Raw genomic sequence first — 15800 nt, forward strand, 5'->3', positions numbered from 1 at the left:
AGACAACAGATATTTTAGTTTATAAAAGAAACACCAAGAAATAAGATTGATTTACCCTGGTATGTATAAAAACAGACATTTGGGTTTGAAAGTTTGGATATACTTAATGTACTGCTTCTTTTGAGGTACAAATTGTCCACAACAGTACTTTAATTTAGGGTTGCAATAACTCAGTTGGTAGAGCATCAGGCTATACAACCCAAGGTTTAAGATCTGACATAGGTGTAGTGCAATCCCTGCCTGTGTTTGTTTGGACTTCTCAAAAAGCTGATATCATGGGTAGTTCTATGCTGTCATGGTTGTGTCTTTGGACAAGACACCTTACCCCAGTCACTTTGGATAACATGTTGTGGGTCTCCTGCATGGTGTTCATTGTGGTTCAGCTACTACAAAGAGATCTCCACCTCAAAATAACCTCACATCTTTATAGGTTGATTAACCCAGTAAATGAAAAACAAAAGAAACTACTTTTAAACCATTGTTTTGTCAGATTTTTTGTATTTTTATCCAAAGAACAAGCTTGAAAGGGTTTATTTAAATGAAAACAAATATGAGCATTATATTTTATACAAAAGTAGAAAAAAGAGCTGTTTCATATATATGTAAATTTGTCAGATATAATTTGTACAAAAATAAAAAAAAATAAATGCGAGACAACCAGGAATAAAGTGACGATATCTCATATGAAAGTTATTAGGGTTATTGTTTTAGCCTCGGAAAAAAGATATTATGATATACAGGAGTCATAGGAGTGAACTGCCACTGGACATACTGATACTAATCTTGTCCATTATGTGAGGTACAGTGAAGAGCTGGAAACAGAAGAAAAAGACTGCAACAGATAATGTATGTTGCTTATGTTACCCCGGTAAAATACTAGCTGCAATATACTACTTGGCTAGAGAGAACTCTTTAGCTTGATTGGTTGAGCATCAGACTAGTAAGCCAGGGGTCCCGGGCTCAATTCCAAGCAGAGGCATTTAAATAAATAATGATCTCTGTTACACTTATAGGCTAGTTGACAGATGTAAGTGGATTTTATATGAGATGTATGGTGCTTTGTCTTTTTCATTTTTCATTACAGCTGTGAGGACAGATCACCATTTTTACATTGTAAACACTGATACTTTGAGCTCAAAGATTTTTTTTCGTCATTGTAGAACCCAAAGAGAGGGGAGACCCAAGCTACACTGAACCTTTTCCTGGAGACAGCCAGTGGTTTTTACTTACAGGTCTGTTAAATCACTCCTGTGTGAAAGTTTCTTTGTCATGCTATGAAAGCTTTATTTTCTGGTAGTGATAATATTTCCTTCTTTAAATGATAAACTTGTATTTACTAGCATTTATCTTCTCTTGTGATAAAGTTTCTATCACAAAGCTGAGACCTTTTTCCATGTTATAGCAGACACTTGATCTGTAATACTTTTGACATATAACATATTAATTCATGGTTGCTATCTTTAATCCTATAAACAGGATGATATTATAGAATATGAGGACTGTACAATAGACACACATGCAAATAACACTCTTTCAATACAAATTTAGAAATAGATACCTTAGAGCCAAATAATTCAATAAACTGCACCATAAAGCTGTTTCATCCTTCTCGGAGTCGTCATTGATGCTAAGGGCCAAAACTTTGAAAAGTTGGAGGCGATTGAGGAAAATCCAAGGTGATTGAAAAAAAATGTCAGAATCTAGATGGGGAGGTGCATTACCCTATTTCAATTAATGTCATAATTTTTGTGTATATAATATTTCAATTAATTTTGTAATTTTTGTGTATATAATATTTTAATTAATTTTGTAATTTTTGTGTATATAATATTTTAATTAATTTTGTAATTTTTGTGTATATAATATTTTAATTAATTTTGTAATTTTTGTGTATATAATAATTTCAAAATAACGTCAAGTAAATGTGTGTATTCTGAATCATGTCACTATTCAAATTAATTAAAATTATGAAATACTTTAGGACTAAAAAATCCACCAGTAGTGTCTTCCGCTTACAATCTCGTTGATTGTACAAAAGACACACTAGTAACTAGCAACTTTCAATACAAATTTTGAGTTTTATTTGTTTTTTTATCTTCTGTTTTGGCTTCCTTGTTGTATACTGCCTTTAATATGGTTGTTCACATTTTCAGCTTGTTAATGTTAGTTAGCTGCAATAGTACATCAACAGTTCAGTTCAACACATGTTGAACGCTGATGAACTGCAGATCATTCATTTGACAAGCTTGTTCATTCATTATCATTTCTTAAACTTGTTGACTGGTATGTGAAGTAAATTTTCTTGTTTAACATGAAGGGTCATGTTTGTGTCCTATTTCCTGTCCAGTAAACAATGGCTGTGAGACATATCTCATGATATTTTACAGTTTGTTTTGTTCCTGTTGTTTGAAACCAAAGTGGTCCCTTACTACTCATGTGGGTGTGGTTCACCACCGCTATATATCTTTTTTTATGCCCCCGCCATTTATGGCCGGGGGCATATAGCGTTGCCCATGTCCGTCTGTCCTGTCCCGTCGCGTCGCGTCGCGTTCCAAATCAGTATATTTTTTGCAATTTTTGAAACTTCATACAAATATTTGGAAAGACCTCATGCAGTGTCGAATTTCTCAGCATTCTAAAAAAAGATGGCCACCAGCCTCAAAAAAGAGGAACATCACTTATTCCTACATAATTTGGTATGTGGGTTTTAAGGCAGTACTCATTTTTTAGAACAAAACAAATTCATGTACTGTTAAATCAACTTGTCAATTTAAGTGAAACCAAGTAGTTGCATACAAATTAACAAAAAAACTATTATTTCAAAATGTGTTTTATCAAGTTCCTTTCTGTCAGCCTAGATCACATGTGATAGTACCAAACAGATGGACTGTTGTACTCAGTCCAAGTAGGTAAAAAATTGAAATGTGTATCGAACCCTTCTTACTGAATAATGAGTTAATAATCAAATCAAAGTTATAGCACTCCATTCTGAATACTTCATGTTACATTGATGTAACCTTAGTAAATATTATTATTTGGACATAAGTGTATGGCTGTGCTTCATGGCTGTAATTAAGCAGCCAAGTCTGTGTCATATGTTCCAGTATAATAGGTGTAGTCTCTTGTTTCCACTAGTTGCTGCAGCTGGTATGCACCACCTTCAAACTGGATCTCCCTTTCAGGAGAAAATCTTCATGCTTCGGCATTTTGAAAGGTATGTTTTTCGAAAATTTGAGTGTTATTTTATGCTGTAAGGTATCATGAAATGTTATGTATATGTGTTAAGAAAAATACAGAATATATTGAAAGCAGTCATCATCTTGATAACACAATCGATATTTGTTGTGATGGGGATTTTCAGTGAAATTTAACGATAACTTAATTTACAGTGTCTAATTGTGACCTGATGCTTACAAATAGTATTTCATCCAATCATTACTGGGCAGATGAAGTAGAGAGTCAAGCATTTGATGGACCTCACAATAAATAATCTTCTATAGATAGAATGGGGTCAATATCTATATTTATCATCCAATCATTAGTGGGCAGAAGAAGTAGAGAGTCAAGCATTTGATGGACCTCACAATAAATAATCTTCTATAGATAGAATGGGGTCAATATCTATATTTATCATCCAATCATTACTGGGCAGATGAAGTAGAGAGTCAAGCATTTGATGGACCTCACAACAAATAAACTTCTATAAATAGAATGGGGTTAATATCTAAACTTCTATAAATAGAATGGGGTTAATATCTATATTACATGTATAGCATGCTTTCAGATAGTTAATTTTAACAGCAATGATAAATTTGATGTGAAGAGAACATTAAGATATTGTGAAAACCAATCAAATTACTGCTATTGATGATATTCTTAATTTTTATCATTCACACAGAGAAAATTCCTTTGAAAGTGAAGATAACTCCACCAAAAAAGAGTTCTTGTCTGTACATTTGTCAACACTGCCTGGTTCACCTGGGAGACATCGGTCTGTATTAGCTGGTCACTCTGTCTTATATACTGGTCACTGTACTGGTCACTCTTGTTTGTACTGGTCACTGTGTTATGTGTACTGGTCAACACTGGGATAGTACTAATCTCTATTGACATAGGACTGATTACAATTCTGTAGCACTTAAAAACTTTAAAACTTTAAAGTTTACAGTAAACTCATCTATTTTATTAATATATGATGATACGAATTAAATTATTTTACAACAAAATTAATCACAGTTGGTGACCTGGGTTGAAGCACACATGGTTCTTTTCATTATACACTGTAAGAAATGTTTACTATATATTTTTAAGGATATATATATATATTTATCTTTTAGGGGAACAAATTTGTAGTAGGTGTATTGTCAGTAGATCATTATATCTGGCTGTTCCATCATTGATGTCAGTATATCTGGCTGTTCCATCATTGATGTCAGTATATCTGGCTGTTCCATCATTGATGTCAGTATATCTGGCTGTTCCATCATTGATGTCAGTATATCTGGCTGTTCCATCATTGATGTCAGTATATCTGGCTGTTCCATCATTATGTCAGTATATCTGGCTGTTCCATCATTGATGTCAGTATATCTGGCTGTTCCATCATTGATGTCAGTATATCTGGCTGTTCCATCATTGATGTCAGTATATCTGGCTGTTCCATCATTGATGTCAGTATATCTGGCTGTTCCATCATTGATGTCAGTATATCTGGCTGTTCCATCATTGATGTCAGTATATCTGGCTGTTCCATCATTGATGTCAGTATATCTGGCTGTTCCATCATTGATGTCAGTATATCTGGCTGTTCCATCATTGATGTCAGTATATCTGGCTGTTCCATCATTGATGTCAGTATATCTGGCTGTTCCATCATTGATGTCAGTATATCTGGCTGTTCCATCATTGATGTCAGTATATCTGGCTGTTCCATCATTGATGTCAGTATATCTGGCTGTTCATCATTGATGTCAGTATATCTGGCTGTTCATCATTGATGTCAGTATATCTGGCTGTTCCATCATTATGTCAGTATATCTGGTTGTTCCATCATTGATGTCAGTATATCTGGCTGTTCCATCATTGATGTCAGTATATCTGGCTGTTCCATCATTGATGTCAGTATATCTGGCTGTTCCATCATTGATGTCAGTATATCTGGCTGTTCCATCATTGATGTCAGTATATCTGGCTGTTCCATCATTGATGTCAGTATATCTGTCTGTTCCATCATTGATGTCAGTATATCTGGCTGTTCCATCATTGATGTCAGTATATCTGGCTGTTCCATCATTGATGTCAGTATATCTGGCTGTTCCATCATTGATGTCAGTATATCTGGCTGTTCCATCATTGATGTCAGTATATCTGGCTGTTCCATCATTGATGTCAGTATATCTAGCTGTTCATCATTGATGTCAGTATATCTGGCTGTTCCATCATTGATGTCAGTATATCTGGCTGTTCCATCATTGATGTCAGTATATCTGGCTGTTCCATCATTGATGTCAGTATATCTGGCTGTTCCATCATTGATGTCAGTACATCTGGCTGTTCCATCATTGATGTCAGTACATCTGGCTGTTCCATCATTGATGTCAGTACATCTGGCTGTTCCATCATTGATGTCAGTACATCTGGCTGTTCCATCATTGATGTCAGTATATCTGGCTGTTCCATCATTGATGTCAGTACATCTGGCTGTTCCATCATTGATGTCAGTATATCTGGCTGTTCCATCATTGATGTCAGTATATCTGGCTGTTCCATCATTGATGTCAGTATATCTGGCTGTTCCATCATTGATGTCAGTATATCTGGCTGTTCCATCATTGATGTCAGTATATCTGGCTGTTCCATCATTGATGTCAGTACATCTGGCTGTTCCATCATTGATGTCAGTACATCTGGCTGTTCCATCATTGATGTCAGTACATCTGGCTGTTCCATCATTGATGTCAGTATATCTGGCTGTTCCATCATTGATGTCAGCATATCTGGCTGTTCCATTATTGATGTCGTGTCGTCAGTACATTATTATCATTGGCTGTTCTGTCATTTGCCTGTGTTACAGCTCGTTATCGACAACAGATCGAGCAGGCCCAAACCTACTATTGGCATGCTGCCAACCTTCTGCCTTTCAATGGTAAGTCAGCACCTTACAACGGAACTTTTCAACCTTCATGAAGATCTTAGGAGAGATAATAAGCACAATAGAGTGATTGGTCAGTACCTAAAATCATCTGACTATAATTGCAGTGATTGGTCGGGCATCAGCGATGTTGTGATATGTTACTTTGTTTAAATCTTGCTACACATTCTTCAGTCCTATTTAGAATATTCAGACAAATAATTTTGACGTACTTTCAAGGTCACACTATTAAAAAGTAATGAAATATAAGAAAAAAAACCCTTGTTAACGGGAGGTAGAATTTCAGTTATATCAATATTGCAGTAATATATGGAACTACTGTAAACTAACATAATTTGGCGCAATCAAGTTTGAGTCTGTTATCACTTTTTGGCAAATTAGCACATTGATAAATTAGTGCATTCATAACAATTGATATTTCTAATAAAATAATAGTTGGTGTCGTTATCTTATCTTACTAAATCAGATTTAATTTAACCAGTGTTTTTCATTATTCGTCTTTTCATGTGTTACCACATCTAGAGATTTGTCTAATCCAGACACGTAGCAAGCATTGTACATTTTATTGTAAAACAATGACACCTGTCTAAACCAGACACACAGTAAACTTTGTACATTGTATGGTAAAACAATGACACCTTTCTAATCCAGACACACAGTAAGCTTTGTACATTATATGGTATATAAAACAATGACACCTGTCTAATCCAGACACACAGTAAGCTTTGTACATTGTATGGTAAAACAATGAAACCTGTCTAATCCAGACACACAGTAAACTTTGTACATTATATGGTAAAACAATGACAATTGTCTAATCCAGACACACAGTAAGCTTTGTACATTATATGGTAAAACAATGACAATTGTCTAATCCAGACACAGTAAGCTTTGTACATTGTATGGTAAAACAATGACAATTGTCTAATCCAGACACACAGTAAGCTTTGTACATTATATGGTAAAACAATGACAATTGTCTAATCCAGACACAGTAAGCTTTGTACATTATATGGTAAAACAATGACAATTGTCTAATCCAGACACACAGTAAGCTTTGTACATTATATGGTAAAACAATGACAATTGTCTAATCCAGACACAGTAAGCTTTGTACATTATATGGTAAAACAATGACAATTGTCTAATCCAGACACACAGTAAGCTTTGTACATTATATGGTAAAACAATGACAATTGTCTAATCCAGACACAGTAAGCTTTGTACATTATATGGTAAAACAATGACAATTGTCTAATCCAGACACACAGTAAGCTTTGTACATTGTATGGTAAAACAATGACACCTGTCTAATCCAGACACACAGTAAGCTTTGTACATTGTATGGTATATAAAACAATGACACCTTTCTAATCCAGACACACAGTAAGCTTTGTACATTGTATGGTATATAAAACAATGACACCTGTCTAATCCAGACACACAGTAAACTTTGTACATTGTATGGTAAAACAATGACACCTTTCTAATCCAGACACACAGTAAGCTTTGTACATTGTATGGTATATAAAACAATGACACCTGTCTAATCCAAACACACAAGCTTTGTACATTGTATGGTATATAAAACAATGACACCTGTCTAATCCAGACACACAGTAAGCTTTGTACATTGTATGGTATATAAAACAATGACACCTGTCTAATCCAGACACACAGTAAGCTTTGTACATTGTATGGTATATAAAACAATGACACCTGTCTAATCCAGACACACAGTAAACTTTGTACATTGTATGGTATATAAAACAATGACACCTTTCTAATCCAGACACACAGTAAGCTTTGTACATTGTATGGTATATAAAACAATGACAACTGTCTAATCCAGACACACAGTAAAATTTGTACATTGTATGGTATATAAAACAATGACACCTGTCTAATCCAGACACACAGTAAGCTTTGTACATTGTATGGTATATAAAACAATGACACCTGTCTAATCCAGACACACAGTAAACTTTGTACATTGTATGGTAAAGCAATGACACCTTTCTAATCCAGACACACAGTAAGCTTTGTACATTGTATGGTATATAAAACAATGACACCTGTCTAATCCAGACACACCGTAAGCTTTGTACATTGTATGGTATATAAAACAATGACACCTGTCTAATCCAGACACACAGTAAGCTTTGTACATTGTATGGTATATAAAACAATGACACCTGTCTAATCCAGACACACAGTAAGCTTTGTACATTGTATGGTATATAAAACAATGACACCTGTCTAATCCAGACACACAGTAAACTTTGTACATTGTATGGTATATAAAACAATGACACCTTTCTAATCCAGACACACAGTAAGCTTTGTACATTGTATGGTATATAAAACAATGACAACTGTCTAATCCAGACACACAGTAAAATTTGTACATTGTATGGTATATAAAACAATGACACCTGTCTAATCCAGACACACAGTAAGCTTTGTACATTGTATGGTAAAACAATGACACCTGTCAATCCAGACACACAGTAAGCTTTGTACATTGTATGGTATATAAAACAATGACACCTGTCTAATCCAGACACACAGTAAGCTTTGTACATTGTATGGTATATAAAACAATGACACCTGTCTAATCCAGACACACAGTAAGCTTTGTACATTGTATGGTATATAAAACAATGACAACTGTCTAATCCAGACACACAGTAAGCTTTGTACATTGTATGGTAAAACAATGACACCTTTCTAATCCAGACACACAGTAAACTTTGTACATTGTATGGTATATAAAACAATGACACCTTTCTAATCCAGACACACAGTAAGCTTTGTACATTGTATGGTATATAAAACAATGACACCTTTCTAATCCAGACACACAGTAAGCTTTGTACATTGTATGGTATATAAAACAATGACACCTTTCTAATCCAGACACACAGTAAGCTTTGTACATTGTATGGTAAAACAATGACACCTGTCTAATCCAGACACACAGTAAACTTTGTACATTGTATGGTAAAACAATGACACCTGTCTAATCCAGACATGCAGTGACCTTTGTACATTATATGGTATATGTTTCCATGTTTAGGTCAGCCTTACAACCAGCTGGCTATAGTGGAAGCGGCCTATGGGAACAAGCTTTCCACTGTGTTCTACTACATTCGCAGTCTTGCTGTCAGGCACCCCTTTCCTGTGGCTGCTACGAACCTGGAGAAACTTTACAACAAACTGGCCAAAGATCCGTAAGTCCAGTTATATGCCTTTTTGTTGATGCCTACAGAGTTTCTTTTTTACTTGTGTAACCCTGATAAAAAGTAGCTACAATATACAGGTCAACTACAATGATCTACTCTTTTTGGATGATTCATGACAGTCGCTGTAAAGCAAGTTATTTCTTGAAGGGAAAATATGTTACCCTGATGAATACAAACCACAGTATACCATTCATTTAGAGAAGTCTTTTCTTTAGCTTGATCAGTTGTAAGCCAGAATTCCCTTGTTTTGAATCTTGGTGGAGGCATGGAATAGATTCTGACCTGTGTTACACAGGTACACAGGTTTATGAGACTATTTAACATGTGTCTGTATTTAACAACCAGTTGTAGGTGTTCTGTAGGTGTTCTATTGGGGGAATTAAACTGAGGCTGTCACTGGGATGTTACTGAATTGTTACAGCAGCTAGCATGTTAATGTTTCATATAGGAGCTCATAGGATGTCCAACTTTAATACAAAGTCCACAAAACTGAGAAACATTTACTTCCTTGATTTCATAACAAATTCTTTTGGAAATCACTAGGTAAATGTTTATTTGAAGTGTTTCAATAGTTTGTCATTTATTTCAGGTGCTAGAATCAGTAATGTTTTACTTATTAGAAACAAGTATTAAACAGACGCCCATCAACTGGATCTGATACCAGCTTCTGACTTTAATCTGAAATCTGTTTCTGTCTTCACTCTGAAATCTGTCTCTGTCTTCACTCTGAAATCTGTTTCTGTCTTCACTCTGAAATCTGCTTCAGTCTTTACTCTGGAGATTCCAGATGTGAATCCCAGTGTTTATTTTTGCATCCTGCCCTTTTTTTATTCCTGTCGAACTGTAACAGATACACATTGATAATAAGTTAGTTGTCTTTTTCAAACTTAATCTGTTTTGTGACCTATATAACTATTTTTTCTACCCATCAGTTGTGAATTGAAAGGGAAGTTGTCTGTTAGTGAAATGATCACTGCTTTCCTGCAGTTCCAGGCATTCATTCACATGTGTGTAGGTAAGTTATCATTAAAATATTTATATGCTGTCTGCAGAATATTTGTTACCGATGTATTGAAGGAAGTGAGAAACTTAAGTTATAACACAAAGCTTAATGTCAGCTTAGCAAGTTTTGTTCAACTGCTGAGATGCTACAAAGTGAAAGTGTCACCTGTGGCAGGTTACTGTAGTGTGAACAATTTTACAAAGTTCTTTTTTGTTTTTGTAAACATGTTGACTTTCTGTTAGTTTTAGTGATACTGATGAAGTAAGTTCAACACATGTTGTATTTTGATACCCAGACTCAATGCACATAATGAAACATGGCTAACTTACTAAATGCTGTTTCTCCACAGAGCTTCAGAGAGCGGAACTACTGAGTGAAAAGTTAGTAGCGGCTCTCCCAGCACACGTGACATCACAGAGTTTTCCGTCTGGTATTCTAGTGCAGATCATTGCCATCAACATCTTTGCAATGCAGCATGCCCGGCGACAGTTGTCATCCGACACAGAGGACCTAAGTAATGGACACCTAGATGAAAACTTGACTGTGGATGAAGAGACATCATTTCAACTGATGTTCAAATTTACAAGTATGTTTATATGTCTAAGCTCACATCATTTTCTACTTCAGGTTTTTTACTTGATTTTAAAGGTGTAACATTGTAACTCAGCACCTTTGCTGGATCAGGCGATTATTGATAAAGCTGACTGGTTGTCAAGACAGATGTTTCCTCCTTATGGTAACCTTTTAACGTTTGTAGATGTTAAGACAGATGGTTCCTGCTCATGGTAACCTGTTTACACCTGTGTTTGTTAAGACAGATGGTCTCTCCCCACAATAACCTGTCAACACCTGTGATTGTAAAAACATATTTAGTCGTTTTTTTTCTCAAGTGATACAAAACAAATACCACTTTAAGCAGAACTTGATAAGACAGGATATAAAGAATGGTGATGATTGCTGTCAATCAATGCTGGTAGCTGGGTATTAATGCACTGTGTTACTAGAAGTAAATGCACACTATGGCTATTTTTCAGTACTGGTGCTTGATGTACTGCTGCAGTATACCCCAAAACAAGAACAGAAGCTGCGTGATTTCTTCACTTTGCCTGCCGTAAAACTTTTGTTAGACTGGTTCAAACTCAACCCAGAACACCTGTATAATCCTGTCCTGAAAACATCCAGGTAATGTACCAGTAAAGCATTATTATAGTCTGGTTAGACTTGTACCAGTAAACAAGGGCAAGGCAAGGATTTAGCCTTCACTGTACTGCCTTCTTACACCACTGTTCAGACTAGGGATCAACTAAAAAACATTATTATAGTATAGACTCGTACCAGTAAACAAGGGCAAGGCAAGGATTTAGCCTTCACTGTACTGCCTTCTTACACCACTGTTCAGACTAGGGATCAACTAAAAAGCATTATTATAGTATAGACTCGTACCAGTAAACAAGGGCAAGGCAAGGATTTAGCCTTCACTGTACTGCCTTCTTACACCACTGTTCAGACTAGGGATCAACTAAAAAGCATTATTATAGTATAGACTCGTACCAGTAAACAAGGGCAAGGCAAGGATTTAGCCTTCACTGTACTGCCTTCTTACACCACTGTTCAGACTAAGGATCAACTGTGTATATGTGTGTGTCAAGTTCAAAACCTCTCACTGTGATAGCATATGTCTTTTATGGAATGCAAAAGGCAAATGTATCCTGTCTGTTAGTTGGAGTGTTACACGAAGCATTAAGTTTATGCTCAAGAGGGATAATGGTTTAAAGGTAAAAAAAAATGGCGGTATCCAGACAGGAACTTTAGAACATCTTGTACTATACTGATAACCTCTACAATAATTAGTCTGTAAGGATATGTTTGCCACTATAATAGGAATGAAGAAGCGTTTTTGGTCATCTGACATAAAGTCCTCTCTGAGTGGCCACAATGGATCCCAAATTTAAAGTTTTTAGAGTTGCATGAGATTGGTTAAGGGGTACTCCATTATAACTTCTATCTCGCCCCAGTAACCTAGTTTTGGTTTAGGGGTACCACCCATGGAATTTACATGTAATTTATAATTTTCTTAGAAGTTATAGACAGAAAAATGTAATCATTGATAGAAGTGATTTATTTTGTGAGTTTCTGGTCAAGATCTTTTAGAAGGAAAACCTTAAGTAGGGTGACTTTTTACATGCCTGCTCATCATTCCTTAAGTGGGGCATGCTACTTTCATGACACAGCACAACAAAAGAGTTAAATCACTGCTGACCTTTAAGACCAGATTTATTGACCTTGTTTAAACTCTACTGACCACTAAGCCCTGTATTATTGACCTCTTGCTTAAAACTGATTTTAATATATGTTGTGTTTATTTCCAGTTTATGGGTGAACTTATGTAAAGTTCTGAACAACATCCGGCCACCATCGGCTCCCAAGGATGGCAAACATGACATCGGTAAATGTGAGTACAGAACTTTAATGCACTTTGTTAATATTTAGTTAGCTTCATCCAAAATTGTAAAATGTAGATACAGTCTTTGTTTAAGTTGATCATTAGCCCTGCTAACTTTAGGGCTAGGTGACCTTAAATGCTGTAGCTTGTTGTCTACCTTATATCAGTTGTCCAGCTGTCGTCCATCAACTTTCCTTTAAAGAATTTCTTTTGGAGAACAAATTAATCTCTTTCGGATTAATAAAAAAATCTGTAGGAGTTTTTGATAAGGAAATGGTACAGTTTGTTACTTGTAGTATTGTGTCTTGTGATGAAACTTATCTATTCAAAATTTGAAAGTGATGTAATTAATCGACAGAAGTCTTCCATAAAAGGAGTTGTTAGTCATAGACGAAATAATGTTTAGCCTTGAGTATAAAATTGCTTGGTTTTAAAGTTGTTTTAAAAGATTAAAATTTTTTGAAGTTTAAAAGAATTTATTGTATAGCTATCGTCAAGGTAAATGATAAGATATGCAGTCCCTTTGTGCCTCTTGTTGTGAGACCCAGCAGTAAAAACCGTTAGCAGTTTGTATCATAGAAAGACAATGATTGATCTGCTTATTTTTGAAATTAGTTAATTCTCTTCAATTCAATTCTTTCCATTTTGTTCAGACGAAGATTTGCCCCTTACTGAGGATGCAGAACTTCGATGTTTTCAGCCACTGGAAAAGGCTCACAGGTATTTCATCTTTAACTTTATGAGTGTTCTACAGGAAGTAGTGAAAACTTTGTTGGAATTTGTCCATTTGATTTATACTACCAAAACAAATCAAACAAACTCATGTATAAGAAAGGGAATGAAAAGAGAAAAAAAATGGATATGTTGATGCACTTTTTTTAGCTAAAGGGTTCAAAAATGTTGAATAGGAAATATTCATTCTCACAAAGTATTTAACTTTTATTCATAAGAAGCATTCTTCTCCAGTTTTGGGGCGATTTTTTTTATTTCCTGAAAAAAACTATTCTTCATTAAACTTTTACAGCATGTTACTAGGATGAAAAGGAAAAAAAAACTTCAATTTCAATTGGTTTTATTTGGAAAATGACCCAAATCTAATATCTGACACAATTTCAAATTTTAGAGAAATATTCCAGGATACTTTTAATTATTAAAAAAAGGAGATTGCTCTCTTAATTTTTTAAATTTTCACCTAAAAAACTATTTTCCGTGATAAAAAATCAAACTGAAATATTTAAAGCTGGGATCTAAAATTCTGAAAATCAGGTTCAAAATACATTATGTATCAAATCTGTGATTTGTGATGATGTTCATGCATAATTTTATCAATATCTACTCAAGGCTTCTAGAGCAACACGATAAGTACCTTAGCAACAGAAAAAACATGAATTGTTGACATTATTAAATGTTACTGAATCAATGTCAACTAAACAGTGGACAAAATGTTATATTAGGAACTCCCAATTTAACTCATAAAAAGCTTGACTTGCAAACATCCTTAACAGATCCTTAGGGACTTGAAAATCAAATACTGTATTCTCAGATTTATAAGTAGCACAGAGCCAATTGTAAACAATGACAATGCCTGGGTTATCTGTGATTAGGGGATAACACCTGGTATGAATGATTCAAGATCATCTCTTTTCTTTGTGACCATATTCCTTTAGAAATGAAATTGAAAATAAACCTTTATTTTATGTAGTTTACAAGTTCTGCAATCAATATACCACCCCGGTAAGCTCTTTAGCTGGATTATCAAGACACTGCTAAGGAAAAAATGTTGTTTTGGGTGTTGGAGAATTTCCATGGGGAAAACCAACATGTCATTGTTTTGGAAACAAATTCAACAGACATCTAACTCATTTTTTTGAAAAGTGGTCTGAAGTGCACACTTGATTACCCAAATCACGACAGTCATACTGTCAGTACATTAGCGATCATGGCTACTGAGGTACCCAAGAACATTGTGATTAAATCCTATACTTGTTTACACTGAAACCCTTCTTAGCAGTTATGTGACTGCAAACATCTCTGCTGCTAGGTTTTGATTTTGTAAAGAGAGCTTTTTAACGGTAAAAATAATTATCATGAATATTATGATGAATATCTGAAATAGAAGATAAACATAGCAGATCGTGATATAAATCCTATTTCTCTGCTTGGAAGATGGATTGTCATGTTTCTATAAATTAATGTATGGGTAGCAGTTAAGACATTCCCTGAGTAAGAAATCTTAAAGTCACTTACACCTGTCGGGGTAATTCTGACAAAAAAAACCTCCTAAAGGTTACTGTATTCCTATACCACTCCATACTCCTCTCAACTCATTTGTCATGATTGTAGAGCTAATTAGTGTTATGTACCAGGTCTAACATACCTTGTGAAACGATTGTACAGCTAATTAGTGTTATGTACCAGGTCTAACATACCTTGTGAAACGATTGTACAGCTAATTAGTGTTATGTACCAGGTCTAACATACCTTGTGAAACGATTGTACAGCTAATTAGTGTTATGTACCAGGTCTAACATACCTTGTGAAACGATTGTAGAGCTAATTAGTGTTATGTACCAGGTCTAACATACCTTGTGAAACGATTGTAGAGCTAATTAGTGTTATGTACCAGGTCTAACATACCTTGTGAAACGATTGTACAGCTAATTAGTGTTATGTACCAGGTCTAACATACCTTGTGAAACGATTGTAGAGCTAATTAGTGTTATGTACCAGGTCTAACATACCTTGTGAAACTTGATGGTGTTTTTTTGCAGTGGGTTTAGCTTTAGTCGAGTGCCAAGCGAAGGCTTACCGTCGGAAGTGGAGTCTCAGCTACGCTGTCGCCGACTGCTAGCTCATGGACATTGGATTGCAGAGGAATATCCAGGGTATGTAGCAATATGTATGGATTTGGTGATGTGGGTAAATTGGAGGTTACTTGGATGTGGGAATATTGTGGGT

General features: G+C 35.2%; 1 protein-coding gene across 1 annotated transcript in view; it reads left to right on the forward strand.

Moving 5' to 3' along the window:
- The window catches only part of LOC132558517 (nonsense-mediated mRNA decay factor SMG7-like), a 42964-nt gene that overhangs the window by 3092 nt on the left and 24072 nt on the right, over positions 1–15800 (forward strand). The window contains exons 5-15 of the mRNA XM_060223085.1: positions 1161–1232; positions 3136–3214; positions 3899–3991; positions 6074–6145; positions 9231–9384; positions 10329–10411; positions 10749–10985; positions 11434–11581; positions 12769–12851; positions 13496–13562; positions 15614–15727. Coding sequence (XP_060079068.1) covers positions 1161–1232; positions 3136–3214; positions 3899–3991; positions 6074–6145; positions 9231–9384; positions 10329–10411; positions 10749–10985; positions 11434–11581; positions 12769–12851; positions 13496–13562; positions 15614–15727 — 1202 coding nt within the window. The remainder of the gene's footprint in view (positions 1–1160; positions 1233–3135; positions 3215–3898; positions 3992–6073; positions 6146–9230; positions 9385–10328; positions 10412–10748; positions 10986–11433; positions 11582–12768; positions 12852–13495; positions 13563–15613; positions 15728–15800) is intronic.

The sequence above is a fragment of the Ylistrum balloti genome, unplaced genomic scaffold (genome assembly GCF_031769215.1).
Source record: "Ylistrum balloti isolate Yb309-2 unplaced genomic scaffold, AGI_CSIRO_Ybal_v1 Utg370794, whole genome shotgun sequence".
Classification (NCBI taxonomy): domain Eukaryota; kingdom Metazoa; phylum Mollusca; class Bivalvia; order Pectinida; family Pectinidae; genus Ylistrum; species Ylistrum balloti.